This window comes from Onychostoma macrolepis, chromosome 11 (genome assembly GCF_012432095.1).
Source record: "Onychostoma macrolepis isolate SWU-2019 chromosome 11, ASM1243209v1, whole genome shotgun sequence".
Taxonomy (NCBI): Eukaryota; Metazoa; Chordata; class Actinopteri; order Cypriniformes; family Cyprinidae; genus Onychostoma; species Onychostoma macrolepis.
In genome coordinates, this window is record NC_081165.1 from 28,951,611 (window position 1) to 28,977,247 (window position 25,637).

Consider the following 25,637-nt stretch of genomic DNA (forward strand, 5'->3'; position numbering starts at 1 on the left):
AGTAAGAGTGTGTGTGTGTGTGTGTGTGTGTGTGCGCGAGAGTCTGAGTGTGTGAGTTTTTAGGTGTGTGAGAGAGTCAGTGTGTGTGTGTGAGAGAGAATGTGAGTGTGCAAGTGTATGAGTGCATAAGTGTGCGAGAGAGTGTGTGCGACATAGATCAAATGTAAACAAATTGGTGTGTGTGTGTGTGTGTGTGTGTGTGTACTGGTATTCCCTGCATTATTGGGACCAAATGTCCCCACAAGGTCCTCGTGAGGAAACAAGCTTATAAATCACACAGAATGAAATGTTTTGAGAATCTAAAATGCCTGTAGTTTAGTGTGAGGGGTAAGAGAGAGGAAATACAGTCTGTACAGTAGAAAAACCATTACAGCTACGGAATGAACCCATAATGATAGGAATACGTGTGTGTGTGTGTGTGTGTTCTTGAAGATATGGTTTGTGAGGACACAAATGTGTATAATAACATGGGTATTACAACGTAAACATGGTTTGTGAGGTCACTTCCTGTGAAATACGAGCTGTCCATGTTCTTCTGAGATTCACCTCACGTCTGGATTCAGATTCGGTTTAAAGTTCATGAATTAATTGATGATTTAAAAAAACTCTTTTATTTCTTTCAAATAATGTTAACATTTGCACTTTCTGTATTTCCAAGACAATAAAACGATGTAGAAAACACTTCAGAACAACTGACCAGCTGAAGTAGGATTTAAACAATATAGAATATATGCAGTTCTATCTATTGTGTTATTTGTCTATTAAAAGTAACACTAATGCCTTAATTAACATGAGCTAACAATGTATTTTTACATTATTTATAAACCTTTGATAATGTTTATAAAAATTATGTTCCAAATCATGTTCCTGTTAGTTCACACTGCATTAACTAAACTTAACAGATACATTTGATCTTATCAATGCATTAGTAAGCGTTGAAATTAACGTTAACTGCAGAAGTACTTTTCATTGATCGCGTTAACTAGTTAACTAATGAAACCTTACTTTAAAATGTTAGCAAGATAATAAATAATTATGAAACAAAATTATGTAACAACTAAGTAACTGAACAGTTTGGTTACATTTTATGTCTGTCTCTCGCACACACACACACACACACACACACACACACACACACACACAGACGGATGTTTCTTTGTGTTTTATAAATGTTAGTACATTTTTCTCCCTTTGGGTGAATTAATGACTTAAAGTGAGGAAAACCAGAAGGAAATGTTGTAATCCAAAGAAAGTTTCTCATCTCTCACACACACACACACACACACACACACACACACACTCACTCACACACACACACACACACTCTCACACACACACACACACACTCACACACACACACACACACACACACACACACACACACACACACACACACTCTCTCACACACACACACACATGCAATGTCTTCCAGAGCACTGACATACAGACTACAGATATTTAACACATTAATCACACACTCTGTCCTGTAACACACACACACACACACGCACACACATGAGCTCATGGCTGTGAGAGGCTCCATATAAGGGCGTGCTGATGATGTCATGCTCTCATAGGCGTCTTCAGTCCGTCTCATTGTTGAGTTTCAGAGCTGGAATGTTCAGATCACTGACACACTGAACACAAGCAGCAGCGGCTCAACGACACTGACCAGGTACGACACACACACACACACATGCATGCAGAAACTCTGACTGTGTGTAGATGGTCAAAGTGATATCAAGCGAGATGATTTAACTTTAAATGAGCTGGTGGATTGAGTTCTAGTGGTAAAACTTTGCACTAAATGCATCAAATCTGATGTTGTTTAAACTTCAAAGTCAGTAGAAACGAGCAGCTGTGAGTGTTCTGCTGGGATGATGATGATCGTTTCATGTCTTTATAAAGTAATAATAGTGTTCAAATGTTGGCAGAATCACTGCATCCTGCAGATGATGTAGACGTTTAGTCTTAATTTCATGCCGGTTAATAGCATATGTATAAAATGAGCAGATTTTGTTAAAGGTCGAGGTTATAATTGTTAGATGAACATGTTCCAGTTACGTACTGTCATTAACATCAGTCCTGTTATTAACTTGGCTTTCATACAGTTATTATCTCCAGTGCGAGTATCTGCTGTTTCTAGAAAAGCCGTTTCCTCACTAAACTGACTGATGTTTAGATGACGGGAATCTGTCCTGTTTAATTTGTCTAGTTGTGGATACTTTTTAAGTGTTTTTGTAAACTGCTTAGCCCTTTAATGTTTGTTTAGTTTGCTGTTTTGGAGCATTATGAGTCGTAATAAACCCTGTACGAGCAGATCCGTCTCCGATCTGCTGCCCTCTGCTGGACTTTTATCCCGTAATGCTTTAAAGATGATTACTAAAAAGCTGTTTAATGATCAGCATTTGAAGGCAAAAATTCTGTTCGGTGAGAGCTCGGTGGCGTCCGTTTTTTATGCATTTTCACAGAAATGCACAAATGTCATGACACACAAAACGTTCATAATGTTCAGAAACTAAATCTATTTTTTGCACGTTCTCTCAGATCATCTTGAGATTTCACACACCCTTATTTCATGACGTTTAAATCCTTCTCGCAGGCTTTTCCGAGACTTTTTTCCATGGCATAGATTTTTCCTCACTTTTCTCTGTAAAAAATCTGGGCTCTTGGGAGCGAGTCCAAGTCGATCGGGCGGTCCAAGGTTAAAACAGGGAAGGGAAGGAGCGTTTAATGGACGCCTCCTGATTTCCTGAGCTGCTTTTAGGCCGTCGGACTCTCACACTGCTGCATTCTGATGAGCTCAGGATCCCTTTTGCTTTCGTTATGTGTTCTCATCAGTGCCATGTCTTCATATCGATCACATAGTTGTCTGTACACCGTTTAATCCAAAATCTGTGGTTAGAGGATTGAATAAATGAGAGCCCCAGAGCAAATGTGTTTACAAGATGACAGAAGACGTGTTATTTCCTCCCGGGGGGCTGCTGGGAATCATAGCTTGTGTCTCATTTAACATATTTCTGCTACAGGATAAGTATGTACTTCAGTGGTGGGAAAGTACAGTACGGCAGCATTAATACTTACTACCACGCCATAACATTTCACCTTGATTGATACATTGTCTTGAACTGTTTGTGTCCGCATCTATCTAAATTCATTATTGCATAAGTAGCACACATGCATACTTTGAAATCCATTGGAAATAATATAGTATCCAGGCACGTTTGGCATACTGTTTTCAGTGCACTATATTTTAGAATGCGCTGGCTGTGATTTTGCATAATGTTTAGGACGGTTAATATGTAAACTGTGATGCAGTGATTGCTTAAACCTACCATTCCATTGAATTACAAAGAAATGTAGCATCGGGTCGGAGCTTATGAGGTTGTTCAGATCGCTAAATAAAAAACAAGGGTTTGGGTGTATGATTTTGGCCTTGTGATGGCAGATAAGACAGCATTTGTGAGCAATTAGCACAATAGAGTTTCAGTTTTACACAACTTTCATTTTCCTCTATTAATGGTGAACCACAAATGTTTAATGAAATCATAATGCAAGAGGAACATCACAGATATTTCCAGAGGATGGCCGGCTGAACGCTTTATGAATGTTCAGTCTGTAAGCCAGTGCTGTAATCTCATCAAACACACTGGTGCTTTGGTTCATGGCCAGTAGGACACCGCACTGTGATTATAATACTGTATTATTAGAATCCGACTTTCATTTATATTTATCTCTCTTCTGTTATTTTCATCTTCTGAATTTTTAAATATTATTTTCTTAACCCTATTTTCCATTACCTTTGAATGGCTGAAGCCACGTATGAGTGACACACACATGGAAGCATGTAGACACACTTCTGGATGAGATGGTTTCATACGCCTCGTAGCGCTGACATCATCCTTGTCCACTGCTGGTTAGGAGCCTCTGAAAGAGGTTTTGTTTACATAGCCAGTAATGGCCTTTGGAGGAGGGGGAATTCCTTAAAATATAAAACCACCGAGGGAAGGTGGTGGTGTTCATGGGTGTGGGGGGAGAGACAGAGGAACCCCCTTATTAAGAGACTTTTTCCATTTCCACTCTAATGTGCCTTCTGTAGTGCAGGTTGGCAGCTGCGTCCTGTAGTCAAAACACCCTCCACCGCTGGCGGCATTTGGGAGCAGGGAAACTCGCGCCAGCCACCATGACCCCACTTTCTGCCCGAATTTGTACCTCTGGAACACACACTGCCCCACTTTTAGTCAACGGGTTTTTAATTTCCTCCATATATCCTCATATGGCATGGACAAACATAGACATGAAGGTTCCCAGTTGAATACCAGTTCAGTTAACTTTCACTTTAAGCCCAAATGTTTCTAAAGTCTATGCAACATTGAGGTCTGTGCAAAAAAATTACAACAAATGTCATGTTTTGAAAATTCTCATATTGACTGTCTTTCCATATGTTCTTCTCTCTTCCCAGACTGAAACTGCTCATTGATCAGGAAAAGACATACCAGGAGAGAAAGGAGGAAGAGAACAATAAGAAAGTCACAAATCTGAAGGACGAGCTGACCAAGCTAAAGTCCTTCGCCCTGCTAGTGGTCGATGAACAGCAGCGGCTCACCGAGCAGCTGACCCAACAAACAACGAAGGTCCAGGAACTCCAGAATACTGCCACTCACGCCCAAGAGGAGCTGAGCTCCGCCCAAACCCGGTTGCAAGAAGAAGAGAACAAAGTCCTTCGCTTGGAGGAGGAGTTACGCAACCAGGCCTGCCATTTCCACCAAGAGCAGGAAGCCATGACTGCCAAACTGACCAATGAAGATGCCCAGAACAGACAGCTGCGGCAGAAGCTCTCCTCACTCAGCCGGCAGTTAGATGAGCTGGAAGAAACCAACAAGACCCTGCACAGAGCAGAGGAAGAACTGCAGGAGCTGCGGGATAAAATCAGCCGAGGGGAGTGCGGCAACTCCAGCCTAATGTCGGAGGTGGAGGAGCTGAGGAAACGAGTGCTCGAAATGGAGGGGAAGGATGAGGAGCTGATCAAGATGGAGGACATGTGCAGGGACCTCAACAGAAAGCTGGAGAAGGAGTCGAGCCAGAGCTGTAGCTTAAAAGCAGAGGTGGACAAGCTGAATCACAGAATCATGGAACTTGAAAAGCTAGAAGACGCCTTTGGGAAGAGTAAGCAGGAGTGCAATTCACTGAAAAGCAACCTAGAGAAAGAGCGGACCATGACTAAACACATGTCCAATGAACTAGATGTGCTGAGAGTCAGAATCAAAGAGCTTGAAGCTACCGAGGTTTATTTGGAGAAGACGGAGCTGGCGCTGAAAGAGGATCTGACAAAACTGAAAACACTGACTGTCATGCTAGTGGATGAAAGAAAAGCCATGGCTGAAAAGTTAAAGCTGATGGAAGACAAAGTGCAAAACAGCACTGGCAAACTGCAGGCAGAACAAGACAAAGTCAACACTGTCACTGAAAAACTGATCGAAGAGAGCAAGAGAGCTCTGCGGTCAAAGGCCGAACTGGAGGAGAAGATGTGCATTGCCACTAAGGAGAGGGACGAGCTCAAAGCTAAGCTGAAAGCGGAGGAAGAGAAAAACGGTGACCTTCAGTCCAAGGTCAGCATGATGAAAAAGCGGCTTCAGTCACTGGAAGCAGTGGAACGAGAATTATTGAGGAACAAGGCCAAAGAGGAGCTCACAAAGAGCCCAGTTCCTTACCGCTACCAACAAGAAGACAACAAAGTGAAAGATTTGACCCAAGAAGTGGAACGCCTCAGGAGGAAGTTAAAGGAGATGAAGGCGGTTGAGGGTGATCTTTTGAAGACTGAAGATGAGTTTGAATCCCTGGAAAAGAGATATTCCAATGAACAGGAACGAGCAAAAGCCCTGATGGAGGAGCTGGAGATCTCCAGGAAGGAACTGTCCAAGTACCAGTTGGCTGAGAAAGAGGAATCCAACCAGGAGCATATCCTGTACAAGCGTCTGAAAGAGGAAGAGGCCAAATCCAGCCATCTCACCAGAGAGGTAGAAGCCCTCAAAGAGAAGATCCACGAGTACATGGGCACAGAGGAATCCATCTGCCGCTTGAAAACAGACCACACGACCCTACAGAGAAAACTCACCCAGCAAGAGGTCAGGAACAAAGAGCTAGCTAGAGAGATGGAGAACCTTACACGAGAACTCGAGAGATACCGCCGCTTCAGTAAGAGTCTAAGGCCGGGCATGAACGGAAGACGTTTCTCAGATCTGCAAGTCTCCACAAAGGAGGTGCAGACGGACCCAACAGACAGCCTGTCCCCAAATTACAAGAACCTTGCACCACTGGAACGTGCCCTGGTCAACGGCAAGCTATACGTGGAGAGCGATCCGGAGGACGAGGTCAACTACAATGAGATCAGCCTCACAAAATGCAGTCCATCACTCATGAACAATGTCAACAATCTCAACAACAACATGAGACGAGTCAGAGGCCCTTTTCTTAAGACTCGAGAAAGTCAGCATCCAATAAATGGCAAGATGTCACCGAGACAGAACGGTAATCACGTTCAACAGGGAGACATGTTCCTTGCACACAGTCCTGGACAACCCCTTCATATCAAAGTGACCCCTGACCACGGGCACAACACGGCAACTCTCGAGATCACGAGTCCCACCGCAGAGAACGCCCAGTCCTATACAAGCACGGCGGTCATCCCGACAAGCGGCGCCCCTCCAAAACAGCGCATCACGATCCTCCAGAACTCACCAATCTCACCTTCCAACAAGCCCAAGGGTTCTCCTCCTCCTCCGGAGAGTCCATGCAGCCCAGGAACGCCAGATCGCTCCATGTCGCCACTCACCATGGCAGCCTATTCGCAAACTCTAGCTTCTGAGTCCTGCGGATCGGTGACCCCAGACCGAGCCATGTCGCCCATTCAGATCGTGTCCGTTACCACCGGAAGCCCTGACCGGTCGGAGCCGGCAGAGCTTGTGGGAGGTCATACGGTTTTCCGCGTGAGCCCAGAAAGGCAGAACAGCTGGCAACTGCAGAGGTCCAACAGCTCAGGTCCAAATGTCATTACCACTGACGACAACAAAATCCATATTCACTTAGGGAGCCCCTACATTCAAGCCGTAAACACCACGTCCAAATCCATCCCCTATTACTCCCTCGGGCCGGAGCAAAGGATTCCAGTGCTAACCAATGGCACTCCAGCCAAAGGCAACAACAAAATCACAAGCAGCATCGTGATAAAGCCCACATCCAGTCCGATCTCACGACCCTCACAAATTACAGTAAGTAATATCTGTGACTGACCCAGACTGACTAGTGTTTGATTAGTGACCCTCCCCTGATCTCCTCAGCCGTCGACCCCTGGCACCGTGATCCACTCCAGACCCTCAGATCTGACCGCAGTAGCGGCTAACCAGTGCAACTGTAGTGTCTGCTTTTGGTTTGTTTCTGTTTGATTAATAATGAGATGTTTATGTGCATGATATGTAAAACGAAAGCAGAGAAAACGACACATAACGAGAACACGAGCATTTGTGCTTTTTCACTTCACTTTGAGGTTAAGTGCACTTACTGTTTTTGATAGATAGCAAATGATCCTGTACCATTAAAGTTCACTGATTGATGTACAATTGCATTTTTGGTTTATTTTCCATTTTCCACTCACATTTTATGTTGGGTTTCTGCTTTTTTTCTGTTAATAATTAAAAAGAGAATGTTAACAATAGCCTAATTTATTATTATTTTAGGTAGTTCTGATGATACACATGCACATTGGAGCGGAGAGATGTTAATGATTGCATGATTTCATTTGTAGAAATGTAACAGAAAACATTTAGCCACTAATAAGACATAGTGTTACGTTTTTGGGGGAAATGAACTAAGTCAGCTCATGTAATGAGCAGAATTGTGAGGAAAACCTCACATCAGGTAAGAAGAGGTTGAGAACATGTCTGCATGAGTTCAGTTCATTGTCTAATGTCATAGTTACTGGCCCGGCCCAAAACACCACCATCATCCGCTCTCACTGAGACAATCTACAGTCTTCTCTAATGATATCATGGAAAATGCATGGCCGTTCGCTGCTGCATGAGGTTTGACTCTGAAGAAAAACAACATTAAAGCTCTGGAGTGCGTAGAAAGTTAAAGCATTAACTTGATGAGTTTGCATGCAGTGGTCAAAAAAGATGACAAGTAGCATATTATCAAACACACAGTAACATTACAGCATGGATACATTCTTTTTAATGAATCGGCTCACACACACATGTGAAAACGCAGCACATGAGTGAGTGAGCACTCGTGTACATGGACTATATCAAGCGTTAAATTGATTCAGGCTGGAATCTGTGCCGTCTGGAGTGTGTATCCTCGGGTTGTCTGGCTAAACAAACTGCCGTTCATGGAGGGCTCGGGAACAGCTGTGATTATGAAGCGAGACGATGTCTCATCAGCCCAGTTAGTGAATCACACTCAAACACATACGCACTCATTTAGTTTGAATCGATGCAGTATGTGCACTAGAGATGATGTGAACCTCGTTACCAAGAAACACAAATGACATGTGGTGCCTGATGGAACTGAAAGAATCATTTAGAGGTGCTTTTCATGTGATTTGATTTATACACAGACCTAACCAGACACACACGATTACCCTGTGAAAAAAGTTAAACCAGCGCAGGGTGGTGTACTGGCCTTAAAGTTGGTTTGGGTTTCACCTGACAAGCGTGCAAAAGCCTTCAGAAACCACCAAACCTAAGCATGCTAAGACCAATAAACCAGCTTTGGCTTTTGTTAATGATTATGAAACTCATGTAGCAGCATGTGTGAAGGCAAGCGTTAAACAATAAAAATGTTCCTGCGAGTTCCTTCAGCAGCACTCGATTGTTTGGAGGCAGTTCTCTCAGCGGCCCTGCAAAGCCCAAACAAAAGCCTTGTTTATTTTCCATGGTGACAGCAGCTGCAGCGCCGCTCGTCTCAGGAAGCTCCCGCTCATACCACACTTTTAATTAGCGGTCATTATGTGCATCTATGTGCCCTCTGACTCGAGCCGCATGGGTTTCTGCTGTGTTACCCGAGCCGAGAGCACAGCGTGACCCACATTTGAACATTTTTCATGTGTGACGTAAACCTGCAGGCAGTTGGTTTGGTTTTGGAGAGCCCGTATAGAAAGTTCTCTGCAAAACATCTCCAAATCCACTGCAGAAGTCAATGCATTGATTCTGGCAGACTGGGTCTTAGAATAGAACCAACCCAGCAAACGGGATGTTCTTGGAGCGTTCTGGCAAGGTGCTCTTAAGGTCTTTGCACACGGAGTCCGAAATTTTTGTCAGAAATTTCTGCATGTTAAAAAATAAATACGACCTCATGTTGCGTCAATCACATTTACACACTGCCTCTGAAACTTTCGTCCGTCATAAAAAAATTTGGATCAGGTTTGATTTTCTGCGTTTTTCACATCCGTAGCAAGCATTTCGAGAGGTGATTTGACAATTCAGAGCCACCGTACAAGCGAACACCAAAATCCAAAATGGTGATTGTCAAGTTGATCCACTTCGTCTCTCAGCACAAAGCACTATAAAGATCCTTGCACACAAAAATCTGTGGTCTACTTTTTAATATGTGGCTCTTGCAAAGCATCAAACTGAGCCACTGACATCCTGAAGTAAACTTTGAATCGCTTGGGATTGGATGGACCCAATATTTCCTCTTTCTTTTTCTCTTTTTAAGAAGAGAGGACAACAAAATCATCCACACTGCTTGAAGACTTCATTTTGTATTGTTTTGCGAATATTTTTGCAACGGAATAATAGATACACATCAGTCTCAGTGTGCAAGGTTTCTGAGCGTGATGAATTTTTAGAATGACGAATACGAAAAAATGTGTACGAAAATTTCAGATTCAGTGTGCAAGGACCTTTAAAGTTACGAACAAACGATCTTCCAGTAACATTAATAGAACGTTTATTCAAAGTTATCTGGTCTTGAATAACGTTCTTAAAACGTTAGCACAAAAACATTATTTATACATCAGTTATGGAACGTTTTTCTGAAACATTTTAGTTGGACGTTCATCTAAAGCCCAGTTCAGTCATGATATTGACTCCTGAAATCTTGTCGTGAACAAGAAACATGTCAGACTACACATTTCTACCCGAACATTCTTCGCTTGCCGTCTTTAGCGAAGTGCGTGCTATCATCGATTGCGCGAGACTAGAGCATAAACGAACAATGACTAGCAAACAGCGTGTTTTGCTCTGTCTCGTCGTCAGAAAAGCCCAAAAAGAACGAAAACCTGACAGTGGACACAAATTTGGATTGCATGACAAGGACTGCAAAGAAAACGGAGGTAAAATTGTTTTTAACTGACCTTTTTCACTCTGTCACGGTAATCTTTCAAGAAAACATCATAAACGCAGGAGTATAACATTTCCTCCATTTTAAAATGACACCTAGCAGGACCGATACCGTTGTCTGTCTTTCGTTTCGGCATGTTTGAAATCATGTACGAAGGCTTTTCTGTGCTCCTATTGGCCTGCGTCATAGCTGACGGAACTCGTCGTGGACGACGGAAAAAATTAAACATGCCAGACTTTCTGTACTGGCGTCATGAAGCGTTGCAGACGTGGCATCGGTTGTCGCGCACTATGACACACTACACGAGATGAAATGATTCAATCTTGCATCCCGACGGCCATTTTACGAATCCCCACGACACCCTACGTCAAGCAAATCCAGCCAAAATCGGGCTAAAATTGTGTAGTCTGAACAGGGCTTAAGATGGTTTAGAGAACGTTCAACAGTAATGTTCCCATAATGTTTGCAAAATAATAAAATCTAGTGCTGTCAAACGATTAATCGCATCCAAAATAAATGTTTTTGTTTACATAATATATGAGTGTGTATTGTGTATATTTATTATGTATATAAATACACACACATACAGTATATATTTTGAAAATATTTATACACTATATACATTTATATATTTATATTATATATACTATTTTTCTTTTTCTTAAATATATACATGCATGTGTTTGTATTTATATACATAATAAATATACACAATACACACTCATATATTATGTAAACAAAAACATTTATTTTGGATGCGATTAATCGTTTGACAGCACTAATCGAATGTTTAACTTAATGTTGCAACATAACCAAGAAAAAACTGTTTTTATACATTTAAAAAACGACATGTTTTGAACGTTCAGAGAACATTCATAGTGTTCATAACTAAATGGGAACGTTAGCCAAACGTTCTCAGAACACATTTTTTGTTTACTGTAGAGAAATGCATTTGCAGATGTGCAGCAGAGGGAGCTTTCTCCTGCAGTGACATCACGCAGAGCGTTTGTGCTGATTGTGCGGGAATTATATCTGTCACACAAACCCCAGGAGACGCTCACAGATGACTGCAGAAGCACTGAGCCTCTGTCACAAACATCTCACATCCACATGCTTCTCAAACACATCCATCATTCTCCCTCCACAGGCTCATGTCAGAGTTTCTCAGCTATAACCAACTTTATGGTGAAAAGCTAAATATTTTCTTGAAGCCTTCTTGATTAGGTTTTTTAAGACAGAAATTTCAAGTGCATGTTGGTGTAAGAGCATGAAGCCTTGTGTGTCCATACCTACTAGAGCCACCAACTAGAGCTGTTCTGTGTTTGAGAGCGCCATCTTCTGGTCATCTCAGCACCATACACATCTGTGTAAACCTGTTGTGTTGGGCTCAGTTTGACTCACATTTGATTTGCTTCAAATACTGTTTCAACTTTTTAGTTAGCTTTAAAATTTGGTGAATACTTCTCATTTAGGGACATGAATGTACATGCAAAGTGTCGGCACTTAAATGTGTTTTGGAAAGGCGATACACATTTTTTTATGACTGTTGTGTTGCAGGTCAAATTGACCCACATTCCATTTTTTAATAGCTTGAAATACCAGTTAAACTGTTTATTTCTTCTTGAAAATTGGTGTATATTTTTTATTTAGGGTCATGAATGTACATGCAAAGTTTTGACACATAGATGCATTTTTGAAAGGCTGTACAAATTTTGTTACAGCTTTGGTTTTGGGGTCAAATAGACTATCAATGGATTTCAAGCAATTTGCCAAAAAAAAAAAAAAAGAACCTTTATTGTAGCTTGTCAAACACTAAAATATAAAATACATGACTTAAAGTTTGCTGAAAATTGAGACTCGTCTTCTGAATCATCCCAGGAAAATTCATTGTTTTTGAGTTTCACAGTCAAAACTGTCAAAGGATGTTTTTGGATGTTAGTTTTTTGGATCTCAATTACTAGACTGTTGCAGCACTGAAAAGAAACGGAGAAACTCATGTCAGCCTTATAAGGGTTTGAGAAAAGACAGTTAATAAAAATAACAGTTTCTGCTTTATATCTGTGCAGCTAGACGTTTGTAAAGTAAAGGTTTTTTTATTTTTACGTGAGTCTTTAGTGTTTTTAATAGTGTAGATTTTTGGCAAGTTGCATGGAAACCAATGTGGGTCAATTTGACCACAAACACAGAAGAGTAACAGGAGGGTTAATCTATATAATCTATATCTGTAACCGCACACAATAGCATCTTCTCCAGTGTTTGCACGGCTGATCCATGTCTTTCTCTTTGGCTCCTGACAGATGCCTCTGGAATCATTCCGGCGTCCTGGACCGACCAGGATTCCCAAACCCAAAGGCTGCAGTGCAGCTAAAGGATCAAACAGCGCCGTCCAAGCCCCAATGAACTCTGGGAAATGTGTGTCTAACAACCTGAACACGATGAACCAGCCTACCAAATCATGAGTGACGCGTCCACAGCAGTTTGACCCAGAGGAAAGACATTTATGTTTATTGTGTTTAATTTTGATCATTCTGGTGCTGTAATGAGACTCAATAGACTCAGTAGATTCAGTAGATTCAGTAGATTCAATAGATTCAATAGATTCAATAGATTCAATGGTACAAAGACACTGTGATGAAGCCCATCTTGACCATCACTCATCTTTCACTCTATGGTGCTCTTTCTTTTTTCTTTTAAACCCACATGAAAAAATACTATAGTAACTTATAGTAAATACTATAGTGTTTTTGAACCATACTATAGTAAAGTACTTTTGTGGTGATTCTGTAGCTGCTGTGGTAATATATCAACTATAGTAATATAAACACATTACTTTACCCAATACTGTACTAAGTTTTCCACAACTATAGGGTATACTATACTACAGACCACTATAGTTTACTGTAGTAAAAACTAAAGTATACTACAGTATTTATAACAGTTTATCAGTACACTATAGTTAATATTACAGTATACTGTAGCATTCATTAACAAAGTGTTGTAAATACTAGAATATATACAGTATAATACACTTTATAGTATGGTTCAAAAACACTATAGTATTTACTATAAATTACTATAGTATTTTTTCATGACAAAACGTAATTATTGCACTCATTAAATTGGTAGTAATCTCTGTTATGGTTTGATTCCTTATAAGATGTCAATATAGAGCAATGATGCACTGACTGTCATATTATGAAGTATTTTTGATGTATGAGATCTGGATGTTAATAAAAGACTTTTTATATCTTGCACATCAGATTAAAACACAAATATTGATCAACATTACATTAAATTATTTTGTAGCAGACAGACTTCAAATGGAGGTAGAGTTTAAATGAAATTAAACTCAAATGAAAGCCTTAAATTCACAGTTTAGTCGATCCAGAGCTTCTAAGGCACAGCACTGACGTCCAACCAATCAGAATTACTCCTCACAGCAGTGAACCAATCAGAGCGCACGAATGGAAGCCCCGCCCGCGCGGTAAAAGCTGTGGGCGGGATCAAGCGGATGAATGAGTGCAGAGCGCGCGCTCTCGGCGCCAAACAGAAACTTTCCTCTGCGCTTCATCAGTGTTTATTGCTTAATTTCTTTATCGTTCCTTTATTATTTTTGTTTCTTTAGCTTTCATCAGTATTTTAATCCGCGCTACTGAAGGTTATTTGAGTTTTACACTGAAAACCTGAGGCATTAAAGCGCGATTCCTGCGCGAGGAGAAGAAAGAGTTTAAGATGGCAGATGATTCTGATCAGAGATCAGTGTTAATGGAGATCCCAGAACCACAGGCCAAAATCACAGGTGAGATCTTCATCTTCATCTTCATCATCATAGTTACCTCAAAAACCCAGAAGAAATGTGATCAGAGCAGTGCTGGGAAGCTTACTTTGGAATCTACGTTAATAGGTTAAAGATTACAATGTAATTTAGTGTAAGTTGACTACTTCAATTAACTACTTTATTAAAGTAATGTAACTGATTACTTTTTCTGAATTTCTAATGTTTCCAACATGTTAAGCTTACAGTAGATTACTGACAGAATCCTTCACTCGAATTAAGATTATAATCATATCATTTTAAAGCACAGCCAGCACAAAATCAGACTTTGAGATCATTCTGAGGTTAAATACAGATTTAAAACCATAACAAGAAATAGTTTAGTAGCTATGATACTGTTTTTGAAATCAAAACAATGCCTTGGAAAAAAAACAAAATATAGTTTATCTTAATAAATAAAGCATATACATAAACCCAGATAGGAAATAAAACCGTTATGGAATAAGCATGTGTCCTAAACTCCTTTCCAAGTTATTAAAGAAATTAATTAAATCTGTATTTGGGTGTGTGTGAAAACAAATCAGATGTAACCCCCTTTGTAATCGCTAACATTTTTATAATTAACTAATTTAATTACACACTTTTTCTGTCCAGCTGTTTGATCTCAGTGCTGAAATTATTGCACACTTTTAATGACATTTTTCATATTATGATGTTTGATAGTTTGTTTATAGTCATGGAAGTTAATAAAATCTTATAAGATCTTTGTGGAATCAATATAGTAAAGTCACATTAGTTTCTATAGTGCTTTATGATGCAGCTTCACGGGAAAATATCAGAATCAATGATGCAAACTCAATCAAAATTCAGACAAATTCTGCTGGAAAGCAGCTCTAAAAATACAATAGCTTCATTATTCAGCTCAATTCAGTTCAGTGTATTGAATATGATTGTTTCCAGTTCAGTTTGAGTGACTCTTTCTGAGTCTGATCTCCGTGAAATGATTTTTAACAATTCACAAACAAACAACTGAGAAAACTCTCAGATATGAAGCCACAGCTTCTGCTTACAATCATAAAATGATGGTCTTTCGTGTTGAATTCATGAAACGTCTGATTGAATAAAGTCATTTAACCTTATTTTCTCACCACTTTCCTTCTTCTAAAGCTTTTAAATCACATGCAGAATGCTTCATAAGTCCGCTTTATTCCTCACAGGACGTCTGAGAAGATCTTACATGGATATCTTGTGTTCCCGTCTGTCCGTCGGAGCGAGACGCATGAGACGTGGACACGCATGTGAGTAACCGTACGATCCGTGTGCTTGCGTGTCTGTAGCTATGTTTCCATCCACCTATTTTTATGTGCATTTTGGAATATCGCATAAAAAACTGGACTTCGCTGGATGGAAACGCCAAGATGCGCTCAAATTCTCAAAATAGGCAGAAAAAAATGATGCGCACAATTAAGTAAGATACATTTTTTTTCCCGATAAGAGAAAATGTGCATACACTACGATGGAAACACATTTACCGAATATATTCCACCATGCGCATTAAAAAAAAAAAGTCATGTGACTTTGCGCGATGTGATGGGAACAATTGACTAAGCAGCGGACCGATCTCGTTCACTGCATCTGAAATGTTGTTTTGGTCGTTCTGAAACGCCTGAGCAAAGTCTGACGTCGGAGTATTTCTGGGTAATTGTTTTACACGACTGCGTTCACAAACAGCAGCATTAGGGCTTGGCGGTATATCGAGTTTGTACGATATATTGATATAGTTTTTTAAACGATATGGTATGAGGCAATACCGTTTATAACGATATACGCATCTGAAAAATATCTAGCGGAGGACACAGACTTGTGGAGAAAGTGCATTTAATCCAACTTGTTCTAAACGTGTGACAAACTTAATATGAAAGGGTTCAAAAACTCGTAAGATATAGTATAGTTTATAGTATAGTTTAAAGCGGCTCTGACAGAAAGGCTGCTTAAAATTCAAATTTATGGTTTTATTGTTGTGATTTATTTTTTTTATGATTATTTTACTTCCTTTTATGTAAAGCACTTTGAATTACCGTTGTGTGTGAAATGTGCTATAAATAAACTTGCCTTGCCTAAAATAATAGCCTTTTTCCTCAATTAGTCTGTGCTTTTATTATTTTTTTTCATTTTTAGTTTAGTGAATTTAACTTCTGCTTTAAAAGCATTATTTTTGTTCTTAGATTGCAATGTTACAATGTTAGAACCCTTTTTTGCACATTATTTGCACATTTGTTTTTTCATAGCCTTTATATGCATTGTTTGATGGACAACATTGGGCAGGATGTGAAATATAAATTTTTCATCATCGTTAACGAAATTAACACTAAAATACTGTTTTGATACATTAAACATAAAATGCTCAATACTGATATTAGAAATTATTTAAATAATTAAAAGACTTTAAATGTGGAATTAAAACCGCCAGCAGGTGGCAGCAAGTCACTGTTAATAAGTGAGTCATTGCGATTGAACCGAATCATTTAAACAGTTGATTCATTCAGAAACGAAACGCCGTCATGTTGCTCAGAGACGCAGAACAGTGCCGTGGCTGTGTTTGGAATTATTTTTGTTGGCAAAATAGAAGAAAAACAGGCAATATGGTGTCTAAAACATAAGTCTCTTAATTAACTTGTTTATTGAACTGTTGTAAAAAAAAAAAATCCATATCACGTTTGTAATCATGGTAATTTTTGGAGAAAGAAACGGCACTTATCGTGTGAAATTGATTAACTATATGAAATAACATAAATATATAAATTTTCTGTCCCAATATCTTGAATCTTGTGATCATTGTAAATGCATTGTAATAGACTGAATCATGCGGTGAAAGAACACACTGTAACTGCGCACTAGTCTAGACTTCACGTGGTGCGCTCTGTAGGGGTGTTTTGAATGGTTTTTGCAAAATACTCGATAATGTCAAATTGCACATCGTTAAAACAACAATTATGATATTATCGCAGACGATATATATTGCACACCCCTAATCTTTGGATGGAAACATAGCTTGTGTGTATGGTGAGGTCAGCGCTCACAATCGCTCTTCTGTCTCTGAAGTGGACGCAGGTTCAGGAAGACGCCGGACCGCAGACGGTTTGGACGCGAGCGAGACGTCCGTCTCCAAACAGCTGCTCAACAGTCTTCTGCTCGCCGAGCAGGTGAGACCAAACCAGAGATGTCACCATTCTCAATATAATATTGGACCGTTCGCTATGACATCCACGGTTCCATACGTGCTTGTGAAATTAAATAATAATATTTCTCTCAGAATTGACTGTGTGTGTCCGTGAGTGCACGTGCTGAGATGAGGAAACGCTTCGCCGCTTGTGTTTGAAAAAGCAAAACACGCCGAGCATCTTCTTTTGTAATGACGCAAGCCTTTCTAAACCTGTCGTCCAACAAAAGAGAACATTATAACTTTTTACCTCACAACATCAGTCGAGTGTTTAAAATAGCTTCCTTTTGTGATCTGATGTGGCTTCTTATCACATAATGACGCAGAAAATATATTCTGTACTGTAATAAAAGCTATATCGATTAGAAATGGCTTACAAATATCATTATGAAAATACCCGAGATGCTTGAAGAACACAGATAAACCATATATTGTCGCAGGCGTGTGTTTATTGTCCTTACATTTCATCATTCAAAACATTTAAAGTTAAATCTTCTTTTTATTCAGTTACAGCGATAGCAATGTCTTTATCCATATTAGCTATTTCCTGGAGTCATCAGTTCTATTACTTCTGTGATGCGTAAGTGGCGCGAGGGCGCCCTCTGGCGTCCAGTATGAATGAAACACACATTACATGGCCAATCCATCCTATTTTGGGTAAAAATCAGAAAAATAATACCTCTCTCAAAAGAAATGTTAAGCAGACATATAATCCACACTTATTCCAGTGTACAGGGGTTTACAGGAGTTTTTGTTGTTAGTTTGTTGCAAAAACAACGCTCTAATGTGCCAAGCTATCAGAACCCGACTGAAAACTGTGGTTAAAAACCGAGGTACGTATTGAACCGTGGACTAAGTGTATTGTTGCATCTCTAGACCAAACCCGAGTCTGTAGTGCATGCTGTATTTACGCTGTTGTTGAAGCGTCTCTTTATTTGCTCTCAGTCGGTTCAGATGGCGTCGGTCTCGCTCACGACTGACCTCAAGCTCTTACTGGAGGATCTGCATCAGAAGAAGACCAGCGTCTACAGATCCATCCCATACTCCCGCCTCGCCTCCAACCGAGACGCCCACTGCTACAGGAAAGCCCGTCCACACCTGATGGCCTTCAAGGTGACGCCTAATCCCTCTCACAGTTACAATAATGATAGTATATTGTTCGTACACTGCTGGGCAAACGTTTGAAATCATTAAAATGTTTTAATCTTTTTGAAAGAAGTTTTTTCTGCTCAGGAAGGCTACATTTTTTAAATCAAAATACAGTAAAAAATTGTGAAAAATTATTATAATTTAAAACAGCTGTTTTCTATGTGAATATCTGTTAAACTGTAATTTATTTCTGTGATGCGCAGCTGTATTTTCAGCATCATTACTGCAGTCTTCAGCGTCACATGATCTTCAGAAATCATTCTAATATGCTGATTTGCTGCTCAACAAACATTTCTGATTATTATCAATGTTGAAAACAGTTGTGCTGCACAATATTTTTGTCGAAAGCGTGATACATTTGATTTTCCAGGATTTCCCAGGAAAGTTCAAAAGAACAGAATTTATTTGAAATAGAAATCTTTTGTAACATTAAATTGTTTAAAAGTGACAGCAAAGACATTTATAATGTGTCCTTGATGAATAAAAGTTTATTTTTTATTTTTTTACTTACCCCAAACGTTTGAATGGTAATGTATGACAGTTTCCACAAAAATATTTGGCAGCACAACATTGATAATAATCAGAAATGTTTGTTGAGCAGCAAATCAGCATATTATTATGATTTCTGAAGATCATGTGACTCTGAAGACTGGAGTAATGATGCTGAAAATACAGCTGTGCATCACAGAAATAAATTACATTTTAACACATATTCACATAGAAAACAGCTGTTTTACATTTTAATAATATTTAACATTTTTTAATATGTTGATTTGATCACATAAATGCTGCATTGTTGAGCAGAAGAGACTCTTTTAAAAACTGCAATTATTCCAAACTGTGGACTGCTAGTGAATATGTTTCTGTGTTATATATATATAATAGCTCATTAGTCGCACTGGAGGTGAAGTAAAAAGTAATCTCATTGACATTCATGCATTTGCTGATGCTTTTAGCGAAGTGAGATTAATTTGACATCATTTCAGTTCATACTTTCACTGGGAATCAAACCCATGTCTTTGATTATCAGAGTTTAGAGTCTGAACTGTTTTGCAAAATGGTGACGCATGAAATGTACACAGAATGATTGTAATTAACAGTCGAGCCGTGAGTCTGCATGTTTGCTGAGTGTGATGTGGCTGTGTGCAGCGCTCGTGTCAGGACGGAGGCCGTCTGCTGCTGCAGAAAGCTGAGTGGGAGAAGCTGCTGGAGTTCGTTCAGGCCGCGTGCCGCTACGCCAGTCAGCTCCCGCAGTGGGAGACCAGCACCCATAATGCACTGCGAGAGCACTGCTACGACACGCTAGCGGCGCTCTGTACCGCGGCGCTGCAGAAGCACAGACCCGCCGCGCGCAGAGCTCGAGAACTGATGCGCAGGTGAAGCCAACACGCCTGATTCTGCTGTCACACTTCACAAATGTGCTCTTCAAAACAAATGAGCTAAAAAAATATGAAGAAAACACTTTTTGTGTGTTTGTTTGTACAGATGCATGATGTCAGTTAGGGATGTAACGAGTCACTCAACTCACGATTCGATTCACGATTTTTTAAAGAAAATGAGATTGAAGACCAATTATAACTTAAATGTGTCCTTTTATTATTATTGCTTGAACAAAAAGCTGCACGTTTCTTTGTGAAATTGAAATATAACACTATAATAATACACTAATATAGCACTTGCATATTATTGCTCTTTTGTTGGTTTTGATTGCTTCTATTCTCCTCATTTGTAAGTCCCTTTGGATAAAAGAGTCTGCTAAATAACTAAATGTAAATAACAAAACTAAATTGAAATTTTAAAACAAGCCCCAAATCAAATAAATAAGTAACATAAATAAAAGAAATCTCTTCATATAAACAAAATAAGGCTTTGTCTGTGCTCTTTCCATTTAAAATGAGAGGCAACCACTGCATTTTAATCACGATCCAAACAAAGATTCTGCATACATGCAACATGAGCGGTTTTTAATCTAAATTATATTGTATAATTTCGAAATCTGAAACAAAAACAGAAATGGTCATACTTCAGTTTTGTGAAACTATACATAAAAAATATCTGCATGAAACCGAAACAGCAGACGAGCTGAATGAGACGCAGATTCAGTCTCTGCCAGCAGGTGGCGCTTTAAGTGTTTCCATGGTTTCCGCTGTAAACAAAGCCGCGCTGCACTTATGATCTTTAATATGCTTTATACAGAGGCAAGATGAGAAGGAAAAATACCATCTAAACTTTTCTAAGGACAGTAAGTTCCCTTCAGACATACAGTCATATAAACTCCTAGCCCTGACAGAATCACGATATGTTAGCATCTCAACCGATTTGAATCGTCACATATATGAATCGATTTTTGCTCCAAACACACGATCAGCTCTTCTGAACCGCACACAAACTGGATTACAATAATTTCCCAAAATGTAATTTGTGTGGTAATATTACTGTCTGTAAACAGCCGTTAACGCAGAACACGGACACAAAGAGAGAAAATACTGTAGCAGATCACTGTTCACAATGCTCCAAATATAGGAAGAAAAATATAAGTAATGAATAGGGGGCAGAGGGTTAATATGAACGAGCATCTGAAGGGAAGGGCATTTTCTGCTTCTCTTACCTCCGTGTTCATAAGCGCAGCGCAGCCCATTCTATTTTTGCCTTAAATCTTGAAATCATGTGTTTTTTCTAATTGTATAAGGTTAAAATACATATTTTTCCTGTAATTTTACTAAGGTTTACTTAAATGTGATTCCAATTTTTTTCTCATATGATATAATATCGATGTCGTCTGGACAGTGGAAAATATCGTGATATGAATTTTAGCTCGTATCGCCCACCCCTAATAGACAGGTGCCAGATCATTTAAGGATTTAAAAATTAATACCAATATCTTAAAATCTATTTTATTGTTGTTGTTATTAATAAAAAACAAAAAAAACAAAACAAGAAATATTGCTATAGTAATTACACTATTTAATCTAAATGGATCAGTGGGGATTTCTGGAAGCTCGGCTTCCCCTATAATGTAAAAAAATTAATGGTCAAATATGTACTATTGTGTTAACATTTTATTGACTAAAAATGCGTTAGAACACGTTCATCTCGAAGACGAGTTCGTTCAGGATCATCTACATACAGCAGGTCGGACTCGATTTCCTTCTCATACACTCCCGTAGCTTCAGTGTATTTCTCTGCTGAAGCCCAGCGTCCATTGACTTCAGTGCAGCTGCTTTGAACAGTTTTTTTCAGTGCCTCGAAACTAGACGGTCATTGGATAAATGCTGCGATTAAGTCCCGCCCACCGACGCTCAGCGTCTCTGGAGGAGTGGCCTGGACGCCGGGCTTCTGCGTGATGATTGGAGGGTCTGTCGAAAGACTGCATCTCAGTTTGATTGACAGTGGTTTTGTTCTATAAAAAGTCGCTGTCGCTGAAGCTATTCGAGCTCAGTCCCATCACGGCTTTGCACTTGGTTCTTATCAATCATTATATGTTTTTTAAATTCATTTATAATGTTATGTTTTAATATACATGTTGCTAACTCGGAAATTTCAAGATATGCGAGCAAAAAATGCTCCTGACACTTAGACAATACGACACGAGCAAGAGTGCTGTTTTTGTTTTGTTTGTGTTCGAATCCAAATCTGCGTTGTCTTGGGAGAATCACTGATTCACGGAGCCATTCATAAAACAGTCATTTGATTCGCTCCTGAAGGATTCAGCCGTTTTGAAAGAATCATTTGAATGACTCAGTGATTCAATCACGAACTTCTGCCACCTGCTGGCCGTTTTTAAGTTTCCCGTCTAAAAGTAGGCATTTTACATTATTTTCCAACATATTTCTATATTCAGAATGTAGTATTTAAAACATTAATCTCATAACATTATTTATGCAATGATAAATACAGTCTAAATGAATAAATGGCACATCTAAATGTCACTTCATGCAGCTTCTGTGCAGTGCTGAGATGAGTTGTGTTTAGATCATTTCATGGATAACAATAGCCAGTCATTCATTCACATTAATTAAGTGTTCAGATAATAATATTGTCTATTTTCACTTACATCTATTTATTTATTAAATTTTGATTCATTTTGTAGAACTGAATTATAAATGAAGCTGGTATAGTATCGTAAGACATTTTTATGGTATCGTGTCAACCCTATTATACCACATTCCTTGTTTCAGTTTAACCTAATTCCCACATTTCCTCCGAGTTTAATATCTTTTTTTTTTTTTAAGATTGTTTGTTCATTCATTCATTCATACAGTAGGCTAGGCTGGCGTCACTGGAAAAGTGGGTACGACAGGGTCACAGAGCATTTTCTTGAAAAGGAACGTAGGGCAGAATTTATATATAAATAAATGGACAATTTTTATGATGTAGGCCGAAAATGAGCTTCCCCTGTTTGAAAGACCAGCAGCCGCCACTGAAATGGAAAAGAAAATGTGAGACCTTAAATATAATAAAATTAAAATCCTTTAATCTTCTTTTCTGCGAGTTTAAAATATATCAGAGCTTCGTTTATTTTAAGAAGTCTGAAACTTTATTTCTCTGTCAAAAAATTTATTTTAATATATTCCTCTGTCTTTCTTCTACCTGTTTGTTTCAATTTTTGCTCCTTGTTTTTCATAGTGACACGCTTCACTGTGAAACACGCAGAACATATTTATTCATGAAAAATCGCAGCTTTTGTAATTTCATAATCGCACTAAACTAAATCGCAGTTTGGGTTTTATTTAGATGAATTCTGCAGCCTGAGCTTTCACTCGTTCTGATTCTTCTTGTGTTTTTTATTTGTAGGTTCAGAATGGCTCCGGTGTCGAGGCGCGCGATTGGCCCGTGTTTAGAGCAGCTGGAGAAGATCCTGCAGGAACATCAGAGCAGAGAACCACAAGCTCAGATCCACCCGTGAGTCCTGCGTTCAGACGAGAGCGTCGCTGATGAGTGACGACACTGAGATCTCCACATCTGAACACGTGACCCGCACGTGCCCCGCCCATCAGGCCATGTGACCCGCCCCTCTGAGCATGTGACCCGCCCATCAGGCCACGTGACCCGCCCCTCTGAGCATGTGACCCGCCCCTCAGGCCACGTGACCCGCCCCCGGGCCACATCCTCCTTACAAGAGTGATGAAAGGACCCAGAATTCCTTGCTGTAGCCGGACTGATTACTTGAATTCTTGTTTATTTTGTGCTGTGTTGAGCAGGTGTAAATATGTTTGTGTGAACGTTTGTCTCGTCCGTCCGTGCTGCACTTTTAAATGTCTCTATCTGTTACAGTTTGTAATAAATCCATTTGTTTTTTCTTAAAGGAGTGTCCTGCTTCTCTTCTTGTGCCGTTGATTATGACTCGCAGCGAGTCCAGCTCGTCTGATCAAACAGGAAGCAGTAGATGTGCTTATAATGACGTTCAGAAGGTAATCGTGCAGCATCACAAACTCATAAACACTCGGTGCTTGAAGTGCTCCGCTTCTGATATACTCCGAGTGTCCGGGTGATTAGAGAGGAAACACTAAAGGAGGGTCACCTCTCATCTGGACCAATCACGTGACTCTGTGTACCTCAGGGGTTTCTGGGGAGGCAGAGTAATCCTTCATTATTAACTCATTTGAATCACTACATTATAACAAAAACAATACCTTAAAAATGAAAAGAAGCAGGTTTTTGCGATCACATCACTTTACACCATAAACTCCTGGAAAGTCCAAGGATCCAGAAGTGAATTCAAACCGTTCAAAACAGCGCTGATGCAGAGAATAGTGACTTGCTGTTCATCCAGATGTGGTCAGTTATTCTTTTCAGTGTGTATTTGGCTTAAAATGAAGAGTGTTTTATAATGGATGCTGGCTGAAGGTGCTTTAGATTATACAGTGGTCAGAGGATTAGTGAATTATGAAAATTAAAAAGTACTTTTCCCCACTTCAAGCACTGATAACACTTGATCATACGAGGTGTTCCTGCTGTTCTCAGATCAGTCACAGGGTGGCAGTCATCACACAGTCACTTCAGAAACACTGCAAATAGTCAGAAAGTTGTCATTCAAGGGGACAAACAGTGCTAATAATAATGTATTTTATTTGTAATGCACTTTTCTTAAACCCAGAGTGCTGCAGTAAAACTAAAACACAAAAATACAAGAATTAATTAAAAACAACCTTTAAAAAATGCATCTTAATCAACTTTTTAAAGTGATCCAGGTTTGGTGCGTTCCTGATATTAAGAGGAAGTGCTCTGCATAATTCGGGGGCTTTGAATGAAAATCTTAAGTTTGCGTGAAGGCTGATGAAGTAAGAGAGAGCAGGCGGCGCGAGCGAGGAGGAGTTTATGAACTAATAAGAGAGCAAAGATATAGAGATACTGCTATACATTCTTTCTTTTTTTTCTTCTTTTTTTTATAATTTGAGGGGTTTTTGTATTTTCTGTTTTTACTCATTTAATCCCAATTTTTCCCAGACATGAAAATATCCAAATGATGTGTCATTAGTAACTCTTTGAAATAATAATTATTTTTGGGAAAAGTGTGTGAAAGATTGTGTTTTATGTTCGGCACATTACACTTTACTAGCCTTTGTTTCGGAGCTTTGATGCAGTCCTCATCTTCTCAAACAGGAAGTAAACTGCTCTGGTCATGTGACAATCTGCTCTGGTCATGTGACACTGCACGTATTTAATTGAGACCTTTATTTTTTCCATGTTTGCAGGAAGTGCACTAAAACACCAGTCTGTAGAGTTTGTAGAGCTTTAGAAATGAAAACTTTTTTACGGTCACTTGTGACGGTGGGATTAAATGGGTTAATTGTAAAGTTTTGGTAGCTTTTTTTTGTTGTTTTTTTAATACCTACATGGTTTTTAGTCATTTTCATTGAATTGTTCATATTTTAGTACCTCAAGTTAAAGGAAAATGAGAGTTGTTGCTTTGGAAAAACCTTAAGTAAAAATAAATCTAAGTTTTCTTTTCTTTTGTTTCAGTTAGGGTGTTATTTCATGGTTTTAGTTCATTATAATAAGCCTGATTCCCGCACGTTCGCCTCGCTGTGGTTTCCGTGGTCAGCGAGTGAAGCAGTGTTTGATGGGAAAGCAGAAGGAATGACCCAGATTCAGAGCATAAACGCTTCCAGTCCAGCATCAGAACATCTGACCGATCGCCGGCTCAAACGG

At 39.4% G+C, this 25,637-nt stretch overlaps 2 protein-coding genes across 4 annotated transcripts in view; both read left to right on the plus strand.

Moving 5' to 3' along the window:
• filip1l (filamin A interacting protein 1-like) overlaps positions 1-13,669 on the plus strand; it is a 53,046-nt gene extending 39,377 nt beyond the window's left edge. The window contains exons 6-7 of one of the 2 annotated variants that reach the window (XM_058791520.1): positions 4,463-7,268; positions 12,639-13,667. In XM_058791520.1, the coding sequence (XP_058647503.1) occupies positions 4,463-7,268; positions 12,639-12,800 (2,968 nt within the window). In that variant the 3' untranslated portion in view covers positions 12,801-13,667. Of the gene's footprint in view, positions 1-4,462; positions 7,269-12,638 lie in introns of both variants that reach the window. The other variant, XM_058791521.1, reaches the window with a different exon arrangement.
• A 161-nt stretch (positions 13,670-13,830) lies between these two features.
• Positions 13,831-23,770, plus strand: LOC131549382 (uncharacterized). Of its 2 annotated transcripts, XR_009273390.1 has the most exons (7): positions 13,831-14,140; positions 15,334-15,414; positions 17,219-17,319; positions 18,282-18,449; positions 19,635-19,861; positions 23,280-23,482; positions 23,525-23,770. XR_009273390.1 is itself a non-coding variant. In XM_058791522.1 (6 exons), the coding sequence occupies exons 1-6, from the start codon at positions 14,074-14,076 to the stop codon at positions 23,389-23,391; spliced, it is 756 nt and encodes a 251-aa protein (XP_058647505.1). In that variant the 5' UTR covers positions 13,831-14,073; the 3' UTR covers positions 23,392-23,770. The 2 variants fall into 2 exon arrangements, 1 of the variants encoding a protein (XP_058647505.1); XM_058791522.1 differs by having other exon boundaries at positions 23,280-23,770.
• Positions 23,771-25,637: the final 1,867 nt, after the last annotated feature.